General features: G+C 42.1%; 3 protein-coding genes across 6 annotated transcripts in view; 1 reads left to right on the top strand and 2 right to left on the bottom strand.

Moving 5' to 3' along the window:
- Positions 1 to 358: 358 nt before the first annotated feature.
- On the bottom strand, positions 359 to 3,894 carry cntd1 (cyclin N-terminal domain containing 1). The gene is made up of 7 exons (XM_029528360.1): positions 3,732 to 3,894; positions 1,819 to 1,894; positions 1,568 to 1,739; positions 1,327 to 1,489; positions 1,109 to 1,253; positions 643 to 739; positions 359 to 466 (listed from the first exon to the last, which is right to left on the bottom strand). The coding sequence occupies exons 1-7, from the start codon at positions 3,892 to 3,894 to the stop codon at positions 359 to 361; spliced, it is 924 nt and encodes a 307-aa protein (XP_029384220.1).
- A 250-nt stretch (positions 3,895 to 4,144) lies between these two features.
- coa3a (cytochrome C oxidase assembly factor 3a) lies at positions 4,145 to 6,602 on the top strand. Its single transcript, XM_029527386.1, has 2 exons — positions 4,145 to 4,493; positions 5,306 to 6,602. The coding sequence occupies exons 1-2, from the start codon at positions 4,304 to 4,306 to the stop codon at positions 5,407 to 5,409; spliced, it is 294 nt and encodes a 97-aa protein (XP_029383246.1). The 5' UTR covers positions 4,145 to 4,303; the 3' UTR covers positions 5,410 to 6,602.
- Positions 5,986 to 21,521, bottom strand: part of wnk4a (WNK lysine deficient protein kinase 4a) — a 37,082-nt gene continuing 21,546 nt past the window's right edge. For 3 of the 4 annotated variants that reach the window (XM_029527382.1, XM_029527381.1, XM_029527383.1), the window contains 14 exons: positions 20,759 to 21,119; positions 19,478 to 19,623; positions 18,670 to 18,743; positions 17,111 to 17,246; positions 16,522 to 16,638; positions 15,029 to 15,202; positions 13,207 to 13,261; positions 12,760 to 12,891; positions 10,640 to 11,487; positions 10,047 to 10,119; positions 8,427 to 9,036; positions 8,090 to 8,295; positions 7,881 to 7,975; positions 5,986 to 7,796 (listed from right to left, as the gene is read on the bottom strand). In XM_029527382.1, the coding sequence (XP_029383242.1) occupies positions 7,794 to 7,796; positions 7,881 to 7,975; positions 8,090 to 8,295; positions 8,427 to 9,036; positions 10,047 to 10,119; positions 10,640 to 11,487; positions 12,760 to 12,891; positions 13,207 to 13,261; positions 15,029 to 15,202; positions 16,522 to 16,638; positions 17,111 to 17,246; positions 18,670 to 18,743; positions 19,478 to 19,623; positions 20,759 to 21,119 (3,030 nt within the window). In that variant the 3' untranslated portion in view covers positions 5,986 to 7,793. The remainder of the gene's footprint in view (positions 7,797 to 7,880; positions 7,976 to 8,089; positions 8,296 to 8,426; positions 9,037 to 10,046; positions 10,120 to 10,639; positions 11,488 to 12,759; positions 12,892 to 13,206; positions 13,262 to 15,028; positions 15,203 to 16,521; positions 16,639 to 17,110; positions 17,247 to 18,669; positions 18,744 to 19,477; positions 19,624 to 20,758; positions 21,120 to 21,521) is intronic. The other variant, XM_029527384.1, reaches the window with a different exon arrangement.

Consider the following 21,521-nt stretch of genomic DNA (forward strand, 5'->3'; position numbering starts at 1 on the left):
CATGTATTTCAATAAACCATACTGCATCCGACTTAAATGAACCGATTAATGTTTCACTGTAATTTTGGAATGCATAGAAATATATGTCTTAATTATGCATTCTCAAAGAGCCAAGTGTTAATTACTTTAATAATGAGGTTGAAACTGACAGATTAACATTTTAAGGATATTTTCACAACTTTCAACATCAATATGAATTTCATTATATACAATCAAAATATGTGTATCACTACCAGGCCATGTGAATCTGATTCAGGGACACAGTACATGTTCTGCACCAACACCTACACCAACAACAACAAAACAAACCCCACCGCAGTGACCAGATAAAGCTGTGTTTGGTAAGTGAGCCTCAGGTTCATGTTAGAGGGAAACTAGATCTCATGAGATGCATCAGTGTCACATGAGCGAAATCGCTGATGCTCTTCGTTGAGATTCCTGTGATATGGCTCAGTTCTCCCACAACCTGTCGTGTGCGAAAAGAAAGTCGTCACAGATAAAGCAGTTTGTATGAACTATATTTGGGACAGATTACGTAGACACTAACAATAACTAAACTTTATAAATCTAAGACAGTGAACACCTAATACTTGTCTGATTTAAAACATTTTTTTTTGTTCATATTAATCACGAATATTTCACCTTCTCCCAGTTCTTGACACGGAGGATGAATGCAGCCACAGCGATGACGCCAACACCAAGAAGCATGCAGTCCTCAGTCACTGTCACAAACTTCTCTCTGGTATTTAAACAGAGTTGTTACAGTCCGTATCAGCCGGAGACATAACTATGCCAGATGGTGTAAATAAGAAACTGTCTGCTAACGTGTCAGCGTTGTGTTCACAGATGGTTTCTGGTACCTCCTAGTGGTCAAAACAATTGCTGTTCACTGTCACAGTTAAGTAGCTTTTGAGTAAATGTAAATGGGGATGACAAGCCATGAAAAACCTGATCACATAAGAAAGAGTTTGAAACCGAAATGATGCTGACAGTTTCTAGCTGCTCGTAGTTTACTCAACTGCCAATCTAGAAGTTCTCCACTCTACTGTGACAGAAAACACCTGTACCAAAACATCAGAAGATGGGGCTTGAAGATAAAATGCAATACCTCTGTTCTCTGGACGGGCTGCCCTGCTGAATGGTAGTCTTTAGCAAGGTGTCGTAGATAGCGGTCTTCTGCAGGCAGACAAACTGGAGAACATGGTGGCATAAATCATACAGGCGCTCCACAGGACTGGACGGCTCATTGTGTCCTGCCAAAGTTGTTTCACGATAAATCAGCCATTCATTTGCATGCTAACACTTTAGACGTGTTTATTGTCTTACCCAGTACCTCCAGAAGTATTTCCACATATGTCAGAGGATTTGGGGTGTTTAGTCTGAAGTCAAGCCCTTTCAAGATCATTAGCTCCAAATCCAAGAGAGTCTGCTTGGAAACTCTGTGGCCAACTGAATTCAGAAAGTGCACTGCAGTATTGTTGTCGATGATCTAAAAATGTGGGAGATGGCGTCATTTTTAATCACAGAGAATTGAAAACTGTAAACAGTATGACCTCTCAAAACTTACATGAGCGTGCAAGGACAGTTTACTAGCAAGCTTCACACAGGAAAAGACAATGAGGGGGAATTTCTTCTTCATCTTGACTAAAACAGCATCCTCATAACTTCTTGGCTGAACAGCAACTGCACCTGGAGGTGTGGGCGTGGTCAGTAAATCTGTGAGGTGCTTGACCATGAACCTGAGGGAGATAAAGGCATGTCTAAACTAATAATGTATAAGGCGTAACAGCGTAGGGAAAATATGCTGCTCCTTTTTACCTCTGAAGTAATTCAATGGCATGGTATCCAACCAGAGGATCGAGGCTCAGGTCTTTGGTTATCAGGAAGATGTACTCTAAGTTAAAGGAACTTTTTTAGTGGAGGCATGATCAAAGCATGTTAAGAAAGAGGTGACAGACCATAATACAATGTAATTTGCAGAAAATAATTTGTAAGGCAATCTCATGCATGCAGTAAAATGGATTCAGTAAATGTGCTCAGGCAGTTCCATGTAAAATGACACTGTGAGAGATCTCATGTAGTTCTCTGAAATGGAATCAATAAAATGAAATGTGACCCATAACTCTCCAAGTACTCACTGCCATTTATGAGTCATGCTAACCGAACATGTTGGAAATGAAAAATTATAAATATCTTGCATCATTTATCAGGTACAGATCCAACACTGGGTGACGATGATATAAAAATGGTCCAATGAAATACATATTTTAAAAAGTTATTAATGAAATTAATCTTAATTTAAAATACAATTCTGTTAAATGTTTTTCTCCTTATAATAGTTTTGCATGAAATAATAGCTAAGAGCCACGTAAGTAAAACACTGAAAAGGAACCATGCTGGGTTCTCAACACCACCCACCTGCAAAACACTGGCTTACTGGCTGAGGATCTACTGACAAGTCAGTTTAAAAGAAATGTAAGTATTTCTTTGGAAATCCCCCTCTATGCTGTGAGGATGGCAACTTACTTCAGTAAGCCAGCATTGTAACGGGGGAAGCATGCTAAAGAGACAGAGCTTTTCTAAGCAGTATCCCAATGAATCTATTTAAATAAATAGTATTGTAAGTGTCATTTTACTTAAGAGACCTTTTGATGTTCATCAGCAGTCATTAAAACTACTGCCCATCTGTTCCTCTGCACTGGCAGGGTTTGTCTGCTGAGCTGCTGGTGGCTGGCTGACTCTGCTACCTGCAGTTTGTATGGAGATCTGGCCTCCATAATGACAGGGCTCACAATCCCAGGTGTACCAAAGACTCCAGATTGATGACAGGGTACGGCGAGGCCTAGCGGGCCTCTGAGACTAAGCCTTGGACATCTTAGTAAATCCCACCAATTGAGGACTATTGTTGCTGAAAGAACTACAGCGTGAAAACACAGAGAGCACTGTAGGTTTACTGATGACAGCCCACTCCATAGACTCTAAACATTGATATATCAGTGGTGCCAAATGAAGAGTGTGTAAGATTATATCGTAAATGTATATCATTGTGGGTGACCAAAGCGCTTAGTGGTCGGCTGGTCAGGCTGTTTTCTAAGAGCAGTTCCTTTCCTCTCTGTTCCAGCCGTTGTCACTGTGCTATCAAATAACAAATGTATAAAATGGCCAAAGATGCTACCAAAAATATCACCACAAATGTTGATAGGTGAGTTCAAGGTCCTTACAAGTGTGCGCCATGTTTCCTGTTTTATAATGAAAAACCTCTTTTGTTTGAGGTCATAGTTGTGTATCTCTGACACCCCAACCATTTAAATATTCATTTTATATACACTCCCTAGTTCATTTAGTAGAATGAGAATAGTTGTGTATTGTTGTGTTTGTTACACACTATTTAGATGTGTTAATTTGTTTTTTTTGGGGGGGTTACTATAAATAAAGAAGATTTTACTTTGTTTCTTCGTCCCTGTTTTTCAAAGAACTGTTAATGAGCTGTTAAATATGCAGTTGTATGTAATTTAGCACAGGTGGTCTATCTCAGAGATGATCAGAGGTGAATAGCCTGAATTTAACTATTAACACTGTCTCTCCAATACGAAAATGGCTTTTAGGTGTCGTATGTTTATAAAAAAATTAAGAAAAAATAACGTTAGCTAACGTCTAAATAATGTAAATGTCCGCTGTCAATATAAAATAATGTTAAAAAAAAAACAAAAAAAAAAAAAAAACGTACTCACCAACGACCTTTTTGTCTCTGAAGTTTCCACTACATGCTGAGAGACTGTTGAGGTTTTCTTTGTTTTTCTTGTTTAGATAAATAAGAAAATCTGATATCAGGTCAAAAGACGCTTCTCCGAATTTAAAACCGCGATTGGAGAAACAAAACAACCTTTCCTCCATCTGCAGCGACCAAATGACGACTTAATCTTTACATTTCAGAAAACTACCCACGTCTATATTTCACAATTTCTTCTTCTTTTTTTTTTTTTTTACTTTCGCACAAAAATAAAAACAAATCGTAATTCAACGCTGATGTGTTCCGGAGGATGGCGCCATTTTGCCGCGGTCGTTTCAACGGCTCCTCGTAGGAACCAAAATGTCGCCGGCTCGACGGGGGGACTCGTTTGAGCGTTGCACAACTCCGACCTGCGGCTTTTAGTTTCCTGTGCAGATCTCACAGCGCACCGACGGGGCTCTCTTGCGCCGCTAAAGCCATCAGATGTTTTAAAACTTTACTGTGAATGTTATTTATTTATTTATATTTGACTGTTGTGAAACTACCCGACATCCAGCAGCGCTGACCGCGGACATGGCCGACAAGACGCCGAAGGAGGCTCCGTTCGCGACCAGGATAGACCCGGCGAAGGAGGGCCTGTCCCCGGAGCAGATGCACTTCATCCGGCAGGTGGAGCGGGAGCAGTGGAAGAAGAAAACGCACATGCTGCGGGGGAGAAACGCGGCGACGGGTCTGGCCATCGGAGCCCTGGTCCTGGGGATCTGTATCCTTGTCGGGCATGCTAACGTGAACACAAGGTGAACTATGCAACGTTAGCTTAGCATGCTAACCGCACTCCGGAGTCCTTGAGTTTGATAGCTGTTTTTTTTTTTGTTTGTTTTTTTTATCACAACATAAATAAAATTAAATTAAATCTAACGCTGATTTATCTGCACAGCAGATAACTTAATTTTATTAATTTTTAAATTTAACTTAAATTCATGTAACTGCTGTATATAGATACTAACGTCACAGTTAGCCATCATCGTATAACACTAAAGCCATATTATTATTATTATTATTATTATATTATATAACACGATATTAATGCACAAAAAGGCTGTTTACTATAAATTCATACAATATTACTACGCTTAAATGCTCCTGAGGGTGTTTCCTGATGATAAAACAGGGTTAGCCTTTCCAAGGCAGTGTTATACGGTTTTCTTTATGTAATTAAATATTAAATACCTAAACAACTCCATGTATATTTGTAATGAGCATAACGTATTGGTCCTGATGTGTTCTGTGGGGACGTTTTCATTAAATATTTTTCTGGCAGATTTGGGGTTCTTTAATTCTATCGTGAGACTCAACTAGTTCGAGCCAGCTCTGTAGGTTGAGTTATAATTTCAGAAAATGGCTAAATTAAAAATGGTATAAGCATATGATTATGTTAACATTTAAATGAGTAAATACTAAATTCAGGCACCGTGAAACTACAAACAGTGAGGACATTAATCTGGTTGTTCTTTTCTCTTGTACTGTGTTTCTTTCGTTCATTTATTTGCCTTGACCTCTTGCTCCCTGAATTAGACGGGTACACGTTTTACTCAGTCTCCCAGGAAAAGATCATGGATGAAATGGATGAAGAGGCCAGACGTGCAAGATCACAGGGACCAAACAGCGGTGCCAAATGAGATGCATGGGTTGGTCAGCCTGTGGTTGGACTTGTTGACTGTCCAGTACTTAACTGAGAAGGGACTTATCTGGACACGGATGCCACGAATTCCAAATCCATGGACTGGCTGCTGGGTTGTTTTGTTTTGGGTTTTTGTTTTTTTTGTAACAATGAGACAGCGTCGGACTTGATTTCAAAGGGTAATTGGGTGGTTCTGCTGCTGAATTTAAGAGAGATGTATCTTGATTCTGATTAAGCTTGCTTGTCGGGGAAAAGGACTGGTCACTGACCTCAACATGTAATTCAAAAAGCTCACGCTACAGATTACAGGCAACCTCCGTCTGATTTCCAGCCCAGATCATGTGATACAGATAAAGTATTGCAGGAACATTGCAAATTTTTAGTCAGCAAATGATGTTGAAGTGGCCTTTGAAAGCAAATAATTCCAGTGATACTGGTGACATGACACGCACCCTAATCTGCCAGAACATGTTATTTATGTCGAAAGAGTGATCTGTCAAATAAAAATCTAATGTATGGGAATTTTTCCCCCACAGTTGTATCTAACTTCATGCATTAAGGATGAGGAAGGAGCCGCAGTATTTACAGATGCATTTATTTTTGTCAAAATTTGATATACAGAGTCTGATCTAGCCAACAAAACTTTAGAGTAAAAATATAAAATAAGACATTGTAAGGGAAAGGCACAGATTCAGCATGGCAGGACAGCAGCTTTAGAAAGCAATACAATTATTTATTTACATAAAAAAAATTGAAATTTCTTTGAGTATATATTACGAATCTTACAGGAGTTCAACTGCAGGAAAATTCAGTGTGTTATGTGAATATTTTTTTTCTCATAAGGCAACAGCTACAGATTCACAGCTTGGGGTGATTTCACCATGTCCCACAATATATATAATAACTATTGACGACTGTGGGAGGGTAGATCATCATTGCTGCGATCCAATATGTATTATTGCGATGAAACAAACTGTTCTACTCTCTAACCCTAACCCTACCTCGCTTATGGAAAAATAACAGGAAAAAAATATTGGCTCTTCCTCAAATGAGCACAGTTTTGTCCACGGACAATGAACGTGTTGAATGAATGAGAATTAAAGTAGAATTTTCTAAAGTGCACAAGGTGCTCGATCTATGGAACAAGCCATAAATGATTTTTTTTTTTTTTCTTGAGCAGGAATTACGGTTGCTGAAATATTTATTTAGTTTACTCTTGTAAACATGATCTAAATGCACTCTACTCTCTACTATATACACATGTACAACAGGAAAGCCAGTAGTCTAAAACCTAGGTTGATTGTTCACATCTAATCATTATGAAGAAACACTTAAAGTTATAGAGTCTGAAAATTGACTTGATGTTCTCTATGCTTCTGCAACTTTTAACAGTTTGAAAAACAGATATTTTTTCCTTTTTTTTCCATCATGTAATATCTTCATGATACAGCCTAATTGTACTGATGTACAAAACAAAAAATCATCATCCTCACGACATCTGAAAATGTCAGAACTGCAGTCAAACCTCTGCAGGCCGAGCATAGACAATGTAGGTGACCGTTCCAGGTGTCAAAACCACTAAAGGAACCAGAGATGTACTACAACAAGATATTTTCAGAATACAAAGTCGAACAAATCAAACTGACTGCTCTCGTCAGCCTCTGGAGGGCAATAATCAGAGCTACACTAAATGAGAGTATATTTACTGTGCAGTCATCAGGTGGTGATATATCAACAAACTACAGCAAATTATTGTTGAAGTTATCCAAAGTGCTGTCGTCATGCATGAAAACTGTCAGTAAGTGTCAGAGCTTGGCTGTGGCTCACGTTACTGTGCTCAGATTGATTAGCGGCAGTGATTCAGACAAGCAGGAAAACGGCAACTCTAGTCATTCTGTGTCAGTATCATACCAGGTGCAGCTGCGGCTCTAAGGGGGTCAACTCTGCAGCACTGTGTATCACTTGACTGCGTTAATGCAAAAAAAAAAATAATAATAATTTTGCAGGATGAACAGAAGCTGGCTGCTTCTAAACTATTGGCTCGGTTCGGACGTTTTATTTACAAGACTGCCAAAAAAAAAAAAAGAAGTTGTGAGTTTGAACATGAACCAGACTGTAGATAATTTGAGCTTGTGCTGAAACAAATTCACCAAATCTGACAAAGGGCTGTGAACTGTTACAGTTCCTGCATAAATCCATCTTCAATGATGACAGTTTCTGTACAGTTGAGGTAAATGGCCACTCGCGGAGGGAAGCAGTTTTTGCTGATCGGCGTGCCAGTGAAACGTGTTAAAGTGATCCTCCTTCAGGACGGGTTTGACCACTGCAGTCACACTTCAGATGAGGTAGTCCAGATATACAGCGGGCTTGGCTTCGAGTTTCTCACTGGAAAAATCACAAAGATGTTTTTTTTTTGTTGTTGTTGCGTTTAAGGTGAATAATATTTCATTTGTTTATGTAAACACTCACCATTCTACTAATGTCAGTGGCAAAGGTGACCCCTCTGCTTGGTTTATCCTGGGAGCCGCTGCTGCTGCCTCCCAGTGAGTTTCTCCTAATGATACCTAGAAAACAAACACAAGACGTACACTCTGAAACCCATTTCGATGAAACAGTGTCACGTGTTCAAAAAACAGATGACTGTAATCAGAGAAATATGGACAGAGGTGAGGAAGCACCTTGGAGCGGCAGGATGTCCAAGCGCTGCAGACTGTTCCTACGAGATGACGGGAAACCGCTCCCCTTGGACAGGCGGCGCTGTCGACTGGACAGCATAGCAGCAGGAGAGACAATGCCTGGAGGAGGAACCTTCCCCATCTTCTCATACAGCTCCTCAATCTCTTTCTTCTGGGCAGCCTGCAGTGTCTGCACCTCTGTCAAATGTCTGATGAGAGACAGAAAGCACCACATAAGCCAGTGAGTAATAAGTTGGTGAGAGTGGAAAAATGAATTCAGCATCTTGGCTGCTGGTAAATGTAGAAGTGGAACTTGGACATCCTCTCGGGTGTCACTTACTTTTCTCTGAGTTCCTGAAGCTCTTCCAGCATTTCTTCGTCATCGCTGTCTGAGTCATCACTGCTCAGGTAGGGGGCGTTGCGGTTGTAAGTCATCATCCATAGATGGTGAAGGGCATTGCCGTACTGCGGGCTGCCCACCGATCCATCCCACAGCCTCCCCTCCACCTCAGCAGCCATCACTGAGAGCCCGCTGTCTGTAGACGTTCCCATCAAGCTGAGGCTGTACGCCCTCCTCCGATTCCTCTTCCTCGTCCTCTGTCGTTCCCCAACCATGTTTCCCTCGTCCTCCACCTCATCGTCCTCCTCTTCATCCGCTTCTCCCGTGTTCTGCTCCTGCTGCTGTTGCTGCTTCTGCTGCCTGTCCACCTCCTGGAGGAGTCCTGCCGACCCTCGCTGAGGATGGGGGTGGGGGGGGGACATGGTGAGGGAGGTGCCCAGACTGGTCTCAGATTCCCCCTGTTCCTCTGTGCTGCTCTCTGTTGGGGTGCTGCCGCTCTCTTCAGGCTGTAGTACAGCAGGCACAGTATCTAAAGGCACAGCAGGCGCAGGGATGTCCATACTGGGTGTCACCTGGAATCGCCCAACAGTCACTGCTGTAGACTGGACCTCTGTAATATATATAGAGAAATAAAACTTTTTTAGGCATTAAAACTCTTTAAAATAAAATTAAAAGCTAATAACACTAGAGTAATAATTCTCATATGTTACATATGTTACAGATTCCTTTAAGAGAGACAATATATTCATTAGAAACAAAGCAGCACTCCCGACTATTCCTTAAGTGTGTTTCTTGACCATATCTTTGAGAGAGGTATCCCTCTGTTTTTTTTTTTTTTGTTTTGTTTCCTAAATGCACTTAAATTGGTACTCTCCCAGTGTAGGTGAATACCCGCTAAAGACCCTTCATTTCCAGCAGCGATAATATATGATACTTGGGATTTTATCGCATGTCACATTCAAACTAATTGTGTCCAACAGTCTCTGTGCACTCAAATCGGCAAATCATTTCGGGTTTGAAATCCTGCAGTGCATGTTTTCCCCCACTATGTGTCCTTCTTACAGTAAACACAGACAGTCTGGTTCTCTGCCCACTGAAACAGAGGCACTCTGTTGAAAATGTGGGCTCCCGAGGAGAGTATAAATACTGACAGGTGTGGATGTGGGAGGAGAGGCCTGTAATGAGCGTAGCTGTTCGCTGATTGGTCAGTGTTGGAGGGGTAGTGCCCCGATCACACCTACGTTTGTGTTCATATTGAATGGAACATTACATCCAGACGGTTACGCAATGCCTCCCAAGGCACTACCAACAAATGACAATGTCACCGAGGATACGATGGAGAGAAAAAAAGGCAAACTGTCCGTAACTGGGACATCATGCTGTTTTTAGATAATATATTATAAAACACAGCAGAGGAGGGAAACTTGTAAACTTGAAACTTTGGGTATGGGTGCATGCGAATGTATATACGAACGTGTGAGGGTGTGTTTGGTGTGCAAACATAATCACACGGTATTTTCCAGCTCTCACAGCCCCTAGCTAGTAAAACTTCAGGTGTTTATGATCCAGAGATGGTGGAGAAACCCTTTTGGGAATGAAAATACATGCAGACTTTCTTACCAGGTTCAGTGGATGGGGCTTTTGGTTTTGGGGTACTGGTATTCATCTCAGGTACAACAGGGAAGGATGATAACTAGACGGGAAAAATATATTTCATCAGCAGGAGTGCTAAAGCAGATTGGAAGTTGAGCCACATGTGACCAGTGTTTCAGCTGGCGCTCATGCTGGGCTGTAAAACTTTTACATCCAAATTCCATCTTATTAAACCATTCCTGAGTTTGTCCAAGAGCAGGACTCCGATATTAAATGTTGGAGAAAACTCCTTTTAAAGAAGTATCTGCAGATAGCCAGAGTTAAGGCATTGTAACAGAAGTTGATCCATTAAACGTCTGAAAGTGAATCTATAAACACTCAGCAGGTTGTGAAAAGGCCCCATCTTTTTTTGTTAAACTAGTTGTTTATAATCTAAAGATATTCTGTTTACAAAAGCCTCACATCTGTGAAGCTGGGACCAGTGAATCTCAACTAGCATCAAATCTTAATAATTAATGAGAACAATAAATAAACACTGACTATTGCTGATTAATTGATCAATCACTGTATCATTGACACGCAGAAATACAACATGGCTGATGTAAGAGTAAAGGACTCACAGTGTTTTCAGGGCTCTCTGAGGGCGATGGGGAAAGGTCTGAGGAGAAGTTTGAGCTGGATGTCTGTGGGTTGGCTTTAGCCTGGGCTGGAACCTGTGCTGAGTATGATGGAACATAATTGTGGAGACTGTCCTCCTGGGTGTGGCAGGGGGGACTGGAGGGTCCGGTCTGGTGCTGGGACACCTGAGGAGCTAGTGGAGGTGTGGAAGGCAAGGAAGGAGGAGAAACAGGATGTGGCCAGCTTGGATGGCTGCTTTGAGGAAAAGCAGCTCCGTCCATCTGAGGCGTATTGTCAGGGCTGTGGTAGACATGGTTCTGCACTGGGATGCCCACTGTGGGGTAAGGGACTTCTCCTGGTGGGGTGTGGTACTGTTGTGGGTAGACAGAGGGGTAACCTGATTGTGGGGCCATGTGAGTGGGTATCTGGGGGTGAAAGCCTGGAAAAGAGGGCATCACTTGGGTGGGCAGGCTCGGCGGAGGGATGAAGGACTGAGCCATGCTCATGGCCATGGAGATGACATTAGCCAAGGAAAACAGGGGCTGTGAGTGGGGTGGCCACATGTTGGGATGCTGGGGGGTAGGTGGGGACAGGTTGATGCTCTCGTTGCTGCAAGGGCTTGAGATCTCACTGTGAGCACTGGGGGACCCTGGTGTTGGGGAGGAAACAGAAGGGATGGTGGGGTTACTGGCTACACGTGTGAGGGGAGGATGGATCCCTGCTGGTTTGGGGGAACCTGGAGAGCCTGGGTATGGGAATGGAAAGTGAGTGTGCCCCATGAAGGGTAAATTGTAGTGCTGGTGGTGGGGCAGGAGAGATGCAGGGGGGTGCTGATAGTGAAGAGGAGACCCTGGAAAACATAGACATCATCAGTCAATTTGCTTATAAACTGTGGAAAAACAAATGCGCACAAGAAGTAAAAAGATTCTTAATATCCTCATTAAATTAGTCAATCAGAAACCAAGAGGTGTAATTGTGCAGGAGCCCCCGTCCCACCAGTGGAATATTGGACCGAGCAGACCCAGAGAGACAAGTTAGATCACTCATTCCTTCTCTCTCCCCTTTCCTACAACCCCCTGCCAAGACATGTGCATAAATTGTTTCCGTCCTTTCAAATAATGGGTTTCCATGGTGAACAAAGATGTTTTGTTTTGTTTAACGCAGTATCCGACTGTAATTGCATTTGTAAGCCACAGCACTTACATACTAGGATTACATGGCTGTGAGGGATTGGACATCAATAGAGACAATGAGGCTTTTACTCATGACGCTTTGGAGTAGTTTAAATGGAACACACGTGTGTGTACACAAATTGAGTCTGATTGTGAGATTTAATTCAGGATTTCGACATCACTCCTCCGGGAATAATTTAGGATGCCAATATCCCGGCTCCATCCATTGATTTGACATTTACCTCAACAATGGCTCCACAGTTAAAAACCACACCTCCTGTTGCTGATGATGCAAACCAGCCTCTACTTTTTCCATGCCGATGGAAACACAGGTTAGGCAACACTCTATAAGAGTGGCGGGTGGCCAAGAGGCATTGCGAAAGGCATGCTGTGGACATCCAGCAGAGCGAGGACACAGGACAAGAGGGGATGAGGATGTTTGGTTGGGCGCTGAGGCTGAAACAGGGGATGTGCAGAACATATGTGCTCTTTAGTTTACTCAAAATGTCCCCCCATCCCCCTCAGTGTGGAAGGAGATTTTGGCAGGGGAGGTTTTCTTGGAAATTCTGTAGGAGTTTCTGCTGGCAAACAGATGTTGCAGACTATCAAAGCTCTGGAGGAAAGCTGATGGTTTACAGCGACAGCATTCACAGCTCCCTAAAAGCCAGAAAAGCGCGCTTCAGGTGAGGTAATTACCCAGGAGGCCCTTCTGCAAGGCAGAGACAGACCAAGGCTTTGAGGTGTGGGGATGGTGGATGGCGCCATGCGAATGTCAGAACAATACCAATACCGGACCCTCAGGAGGGGAGGGGTGGTTTATGAGGTAGCTGAGCTTTGCTTTGACTTATTCTTTGCCAGAGGACTGTAACAATTTTTCAGTGTGCTGAAACAGTAAACAATGCTGGGACTCTTCACCAAGGGACCAGTGGGAGGGGCGGAGGGCTATTTACCTGGGGCGTAGTGGAAAGACTGCGAGCGTATTAGAGGTCGCCCAGATGAAGTAATGTCTGCACTGAGGCCGTCTCCATTTGGGCAAGGGGGTGAGCCATGTACCCCTACACTTGAGTTAGCCACACTGAAGTCTAAGACAAGACACACACATGCATGAGTACAGGCCCGTGCTCCACATGTCTGCATGCACATGCATAAGATCATGCACAGCAAAAAAAGACGAAGCACAAAAATGGGAGTTAATGTGACATGCTGTGCAAAAGAGAATCTTCAGACAGTTCACACATAATTAATAATACATGATGAATTATTCATGAAATGACTTTTTATAAGCCCAGACATTCAATCACTTTTGGCATCATGTCATTGTTAATCTCCTTGAGACTAAGCTGATCCAGATTTCTTCTTAATAAGTGAATAAGTAACAGAGCAGACATGAGGCTTACCAGGCAGAGAAGAAGATGAGTGTGTTCGCGGCAGGGTGTGACTGTGCAGATTAGGCTGTAAAAGAGCAGAGTACATAAATCTCAGTCTTCACTTCTCTTCACTATTGACAAAAAAGTTAAACCCTTTTATTATGCACTGATCTCCAGCACCACTGTTGTGTATTCATGTTAATGTAGTGTTAACGTAGCATTAGCACTACATCGTTCATGCTGCCATAGAATTTCTCTTCCCCATTCCCCATTTTTCTGTTAGTGCTAAGACAGCTGTAAAGACTTGACTGTCCATTGTGAATAGCTGTTTCCAAAATAAAGCCCATGTTCTTGACCGCATCACAACTGTTAATGCCTTCACAGTACACTGATACAAGGCTGTTTTATGCAAACTCTTATCAGGACCCCGAATCCATCTGCAGACACTGAGAGGCACATAAACAGAAGTTCTCTGGGAAACTCAGCAGTGGTTACAGCGAATGAATGAAACATTAAATGCATTTCCCACAGAAGAGGAATCCTATTTTGGTGATCCCCTGACTGAACTGGACTGCAGTTTTTAAATCTACCATCATTGTTGGGCTTACTTTTTATTTCTACAACACTAAACAGAAAAAGTTGTACAGATATAACTTTATATCTGCTGAACATATGCACTTTGCCATTGTTATTGTGAGCATGCTGATGTTAGGATTTAGTTTGAAGTCAAGTATTGTTTTCCAAGTTGCCATTTATAGACTATATCGCTTCCCAGAGCTCTCAGAATAGCACCCTTCCTCAGAGCGACCACAGCCAGGGCAGAAAGGGATAGACAAATCTCTGGGATTGGAGGTTTCATCATGACTTAACTGGCTTGGTCTGGTTTTTTGGCGGGACAGTGCCAAGGCACGTAGCCAAAATAATTTCTAGGGGATGCGGTCCGTGCAGTGTTTTTAATCAAGTACTGGAGTGAAGCCAGGAGAGATTTGTCCAAAGTGGTTTGGGGTAATTATTCAGCCAGGGGGTCGGAAACCCAATGAGCAAGGTAGACAGTTCAAGGTTGCCTCCTGCATGAAACAGCACATTGTTCTTTTCTTCACCATTTACAAATATCTTAGGCCATTTTCACTACAAGGCACAAGGAAAATTGTTTTTCATGCGCCTCAGTGTGGAACATGTCCTGGCAGGACATTCCCTTTTCACTTAATTGAACGGACAGACAGTATCTGATCGAGCGTTAGGTCAAAACATGTAGGAAGGAGGGCCATGCTCCTCTTTTTTTTCTTCTTCTTATTGAAAGTCTTCATTTCATAGTGTCATAGCATGTTGATTTGGAAAGGCTAATAAATCCACACATAAACTTCACCCATTCGATGTGGGCAAATAAGATGAAAGGTTCATTTTGGTGTTAGAACTGGAAAGGATTCATGGTTGTGGGAACAAATATATGTGAAAAGAGAGAAAAGGGTTGTGCTTTTCACCAATCATGGGGGTTTTATGACATTAGTACTTTAGTTACATTATGTTTTAAATGAAGGGGCTCCCTCAGTTGGCTTTAAAGACACTTAATATTTTATCTGTAAGGCCGAGTCGCAGAGGAGACTGAGGCCAGAGATGAAAGTACTTAACAGATTTTTTTTAATTTACAGTGTTGTAAGCTCTGTTGCTTCCTGCTTCCCATTTGCACCAGATTTATAGGTCTACCTTAGATAAGCACAGCTAGACACACCGTAGCTAATTTATAACCATTAGACAGCACCTTAAAACACAAACTAAATCACAGGTTACTGCCTCGTTTTCTACCTAACAATGCTGCGAATAAAGCGGGAAAGGCGCATGTGCTGCTTCTGACCTGTGAGGAAGACAACGAGTTGACCCCGCTGTGGAAAGCAGGTTGGGTGAGTCGGTGCAGGTTGTTGTGGACCGGCGGATCTTTGGCCATTAGAGCCTCGGCCCGTTTGATGATGTCGCCCATGCGGTGGATAAAGCCCTCCGTCTCTGATGGCAGGATGAACTCGTTGTGCACCTACAGGACACCAAAGATATCGGCAGAAAAAGCATTTAGATACTTAAATTGAGTAAGAATATTAAATTTCTTCAATGTGAAGATACTGTGTTACAAGTTATTTATGGAAAATCTAAGTAGCGTAAAAACTGTAAAAGGAAACAAACACATTATGCCAAAAAAAGTTGCCCAATGAGTACTTGTTAGTACGAATGTGTACACAGCCATGACCCGCAAGAGAAGCTTCAATTATTTACTTTCATAAAAACATTCATTATTATTATGGGTTTTTTATATCAAAACTCTACAGCTACTAATCACAGTGTAAATTAAATAAAGTTCAATACAAAGTGCAGCAGTATCTAATATAAAGTACTATATAATTGTATTCAGACACCGCACATGTTTTTTGGTGTCTATTTGTGTATCGTCAAAAAATACGCACTCAAACACCCACCCCAGCTCCCTCCCTCGGCCAATACTCATTCATGGGAATAAATACACAAATCATCTCATATAAATCCACTGTACAACACTTTATTAGAGCAGGTTCTAACTTTTGCATATTCATCCAGTTGCCTAGTGTTGCTATGAATTGTGGGCTGGGGCGTGGCGACCATTTCCTGTCAGCATGGCATAATTCACCTCATTAAAAACCCTTTAGAATAAACCACAGGGGCTGTTGTGATGCCAGCACCCTCCCACTGTGCCAAGATTTGGTAAACAAAAGCGCACTGTGTTATAAGAGTCTGGGGGAAAACAGTACACTCAGTAAGGAGAAAAGAGCTGCTGGACACGCTGCTTCATCATCGTGCCGTCTACACGCAGGCATCGTTTGTACGTTACACACCTCCAGCCTCTGAACAAGCTTAAGGACAATGACAGGCGGGGGGTAGGGCTGTGTAACTGCGTCACCCACTTCGCAGTGAGCCTGATATAATATCAGCCAGAGTGTAGATCAACAAACAAAAGGCTGTTCACAAGAAGAAGTATAAATCATCTGTGAATTTGGCTGAGATACAGGGGGGACACCAGCCTTATCAGCAGACTAAGTTCAGCTTTTTGTTTCCATTCAGATCCTAAAGAGTTCTCTTTAGTTCAGTCTCTGAAGAAGACAGATCATTTCCATTGTCGAGCTTTGTTTGGCTCTTTGTAGAAGTTGTCTGAAGTTATATAGTATGAAATAAACTGACTTATCCCCCGATGAATCTTTGGTGTCAAGAGATTAAACTACTGCCATTCGAATTTCGAACGTGATTAACATATTTCATTCCCGGCCCCCTTTATATGTATCTGTTGATGATTGCTTGGCTGGTGACTCGGCACTGCTAATGACTCACCATAACAGCAGCGATGTCCTCAGGATTATCTCCATCAAGGTCGAACTTGAAGGTCACCATCTTGTCATTGTGTGTCTGCAGCTGACACTCCACCACCCGGTCCACTTTATCAGAGAGCTGCAGAGAGGGAGAAGATCAATAGTAATGACAGGTGGCTGTTTACTCTCTGAAACACTAAGTGCAGTCCAACATGGAAGGAACAATGAACTTTGTGTGAATGTGTGCACGCAAAACATCACGCAAACGTGTGCATGTCTACTGTAACATGCGGTTGCATTTGTATGTGTATTGTACTAGCGACTCTTTGCATCACTACATACACGTGGTTGAGCGTGGTCTGTCTGTCCCTGCCTGCAGACCAAATACACTTATTTAAAGATCTCAGTGTCCTGATCAAATAAAAATACACTGTGGCTGCTGGGGGAAGATCAACAACATGGCCACTGATAATGTTACATAATCAGCGTGGAGCATGAAATAAAATGCCTCCCCTAATTCTGTCATTCAATCCAGTTGATTGATTGTTTTGTTTATGATGTGTTGGCAAAAAAATAGATGAATTAATACATTAATAAATCATTTGTAGTACCCCTGTGATCCGCAGCCTTGACCGTGCCCTCCTCCTGAATAATTTTGCAGCAGTTCGCCTCGCAGCCGTTTTCTCATTCTTCTCTGTTAGGCCCTCATAGCCGTCACTCAAGCCTGATGTGACATCTGAGGCGTAGCTGCAAAAAACCCAAAGAAAAATATAGGCTACTTGTTAGGAAATAAGCCACTGGAACATCACTCGAAGAGGCAATTCATTTTCTATAGTGCTAGTGTAGAGGGAACCGGCCATATATCTGAGCCGATTATTTTAGCGTCACATATAATAATAAACAGCACTCTGATATGTCAAATACAGGCTTAATGTGATACAGTGGCACTGCTCCTGGGTGTAAACATGAATGTTAAACAATGCAGGCCTGTTCAGAGACTTTAGGAAGCCGGTGTTCATCCAGAGGAAGCAACCTGTCCATGTGACCTGTTGTAGCTATACAATGAATGAGTTTCAGGTTTCAGAAGAATTAAAAGTCTAATTTCTTTGTTTAGTTTTGTTCTTTTTTTTTTTTTCATGAAAAGCTTTGGTTCAGCTAATTGCGTCTCCTGGGCCATTTTAGATTTCTGTGGTCGAAGACCCCACCTCCCCAAGCATTGGCTTGGCTGCAAACATTTAAAGGCCTACTGGTTGGCAGCATCCCCTCGCTCTATTTAAAAACCTCCACCTCGCAGGGTAACGTTAGGTCAAAGAAAAACCTTGTCCACACCTTTAAACACTGAGTGTATGGGAGATGAAAAAGAAAATCCATAAGGACCATGTTTTGTTTTGTGATTTTGGAATCTTATTCTCCTCAGCAGCAATCTATAGCTTTGCTCAGAGAAAGAGTAAAAAGAAGAATTTGGGTCCAAACTAAACTGTGATGAAACACGAAGCTCAGCTAGACTTAACATTTATGCTAATCTGCCATGAATGAGTCAGATTAAGAATCAGCCATGGAGGACAAATTACAAAAAGATTTCCTGTAGAGCCATGAGGACATATTTTAAAAAATGATCAGAGGTTTTGACAATGGATTAATGTTGTAAGTCAGGATTTGCTGTCTCTCCCTTTATTTCACATCATTGTAAACTGAAGATCTTTGGATTATTATTATTTGTAAGAAGAATTAAGGCTCAATTAGAAAAACAATCATTAGTTGTAGCCCAGAGGCCAAATAAAAACCCCTCAACACACGCACAGACACACAAGATCAACACATCCATTATCAGCTGTCATGCAGAGAATAGAGCCCCTCTCTGCCCTATATCCCACCAACATGGAAAACAGTCCCTCCACAACATCAGAGACCCCGTCACACAGAAACCTGTGAGGGTCCATTCTGCCTCAGAGCAATAAAAACACAGAGGAGCCTGTCGATTGCCTCCAGCTTGTTGTCACAGCTCCACAGATGTGGAGGAGGAGGAGGAGTTACAGGAGGAACACCAGACATTTCCACTGGATTCCAAAAAATGTTCAGGTCCCTGGCTTCAATAAAGAGTATTGAACTCTATTGTTCTTTGAATGTCAAGAAAAAAGAGTGAGGGAAACTCAATGTTGATGAGCTTTACCTGTCCACAGGAGAGTTGAAGCCACTTGGGGTCCCCGAGTTGCCTTTTTCTGTGTTGCTGGATACTGCAATACTCTATGAATAGAAGTGAGGAAGTGGTCAGACAAACATAAGTAAAAACTTTCACTCATTTATTTTTCTTGTCAGAATGGCATCATTTTCTAAACATTAATCTTAACGCAAATGTTTGTCGGCACATTAGCATTATAGCTGCAGAGATGGTGGAGTTGGTTCAGGCTGAGATGATTCAACAGCTATTTAAAAGCTTGACATTTGTACAAATAATTCATGATCCCCAGAGGATGTAGTCAGCTGACTGCTGATACACTTTTATAGTTTATATTATAGTTCATCTCAATGATTATTCACACATTCTTGACCACATGGTGATGAATTTTGGAACTCTGGTGATTCTCAGTTGCACTTTGTTTGATGCCAATTAGTGAGTGTCAGCATTGCAGAATAATGAGAGATAATGATGGTTATCACTGTCATCTTGAAACTGAATAAAAAAAAAATAAGATAGAGATTATTTTAGTCACTTGTCAGAAAGTTATTCAATTACAACTTGAACTCTTCATTGTGAAACTCTTCAGGTTACATAAGTCTTCATTCTCAGTTGGGCTTGAGTCTTTTCTCATTCACTGCTCCTTTTGAATTACGTATTGTTTACATAACTGTGTCATTGCTGCATTAAAATGAGAGCTGGTAATAAAGTAGGTCTCATAAATTCCTGAAAGTCATCCTCTCCACTGCCACCACCCTGAGCACTCCTTCTTGATGACAATCTCTCTAGGGAGGCCACTCACCGAGGGGAAGCGGAGGGCTGGGATGGGGAGACCGTTTGCAGTCGGGTTATCAGTGCGTTTGGTGGGAGGAGTCGTGTTGAAGCTGCCGGCCTCCAGCGGATCATGAAGCCCGGAGGAGCTCTGATCGCCGTCCGTCTCACAGTCAGCTGTTTCAACAAAGGGCGCAAACTATTAGCATGTGACCAACTGTGTGGCCTGATGGACTGACACAAAACACATCACACTCAAATGCAGGCCCACACATGGACAAAACACAGGCTCAATGACCCCACAGTGAAACACACTAATGTCCTAATGGCCTTAACAGCTTCACTGTGGATTTGCAGCATTTCGGAAACACGAGAGCTCAGCCAGACTGATTCACTTAACTGTTCAAAGAGAATATCTGGGCTGTTTTTTTTTTAACTAAAACAGAGTAATACTCAATAGCTACAGCATACATGCACAAACAGCATTAAATAGAGACTTACAGAGAATGAATAATTTAATTATGCACAGTGTCACATTTCACTGTTCGCCTCTCATGTGCTCTGACATCTGAACAGCTTTCTGTGCGGCACAAATTTACAGATAAAGCAGTGAAGATAATTTGCCCGTGCCCAGAACTTATGACGACTGAACCCCGACCAAAGGACCAAGTAAATCAAATTGAGAGGTCGAACAGTTTGAGACTGACAGACAAGTTTGATACATGTATGACTCAAAAATGAAAAAAGTTATGGTTGAAAATGGGTTTCAAACTGTGATGAATTTAATTAAATATATTTAATGAAGTATTGTACATACATTCTGAGGTACTTATACTTGACTGGAGTATTCATTTTTATTCTACACTACCTGTTTTTTATATTGCTGTTCCATCTAAAATATATGTCTGGTAGGTACTAGTTACTAATTGAAGGTAAAACTTTGTGAACTCACATTATATAGGTAAAATTAACTTAAATCTCCAACTTACAACATAAAATGCTTTATATTATTAAACCAATTATATGATAATAGGTCATTTAATTTAGGGGCATTCTCCCTAATGAGTATGAATACTTTTTAAACCAATTATAATTATGTGGATTCTCTGTTTTCTAGTTTTTACTTTTAATACTATCAATTAATGCTGGGTAGCACAAAAGTCCAATATTCACTATTTCATTCATGTCACCTCATTAAAAATGTAAAGGCTCGTGCTGCTGCAAAGCATCTTGTGTGACAGAGTTGAATCAGCACCCATGGAGAGAGCCTCCACTGCTTTCCTGGTACGGGATGTCATGTAAGGCTACTCACAGTTAGCAGAGGACAGGCTGTTATGGCGGATGTGGAAGTGCTGGTCTGCCTCGGGCTCCTCCGGTTCTGCAGGGTAGCTGGAGCTGACACCTGAGTCCGCTGAGCTTGTGACGGGGGAACAGGTGGGGGCCAGAGGTGTCAGACATGGGGTGGGGGACTCCGCAGCCACAAGATCTCTGCCTTTAAGTAAAGGAAGCTGAGGCTCAGGTTCTTCTTCTATGGCTTCTTGCTCCTGCTTCTTCTTCCGCTCCTCTGCCTGTCGCCTAAGCTTCTCCCTCTGCCTTTTGATGGTTGTGACTCTGTCCCTTATGGCCTTGGCCACAAGCTTGAAGTCTGCCTCCCACACAAAGCCAAGCACAACCTGCATAACAACATACAAAAACGGTCAGGGCACAAGACGGGTGGGTGTATAAGTCATGGTCCACTGCGTGCTGCTGGAATGTGTGGGCAAATTGCGGTTGTCTGTTGTACTTAATGACCTGACCATGCAAGCTTTGAGATCAACAGTCAGTGCGTTGATGCGACACACTTGGATTGCCTTCTTCTATTGATTTGCTATCTTGCATAACCTCATGACAACGAGTCCAGCAGGATGGGACACTGAGTCCGAGCCTGCCTCTCAACACATATTCAAATTACAGCAGATCACCCTGACCAGATGTCCCCTGCGGATAGCAAATTTGATCTTGATGAAAACTACCTCAAAGAGGTAAACAACTAAAGAATTGTGGCTTGCATTTTCATTAAAAGTGACCTCTGCAGA

This window comes from Echeneis naucrates, chromosome 19, assembly GCF_900963305.1.
Source record: "Echeneis naucrates chromosome 19, fEcheNa1.1, whole genome shotgun sequence".
NCBI classification, from domain to species: Eukaryota; Metazoa; Chordata; class Actinopteri; order Carangiformes; family Echeneidae; genus Echeneis; species Echeneis naucrates.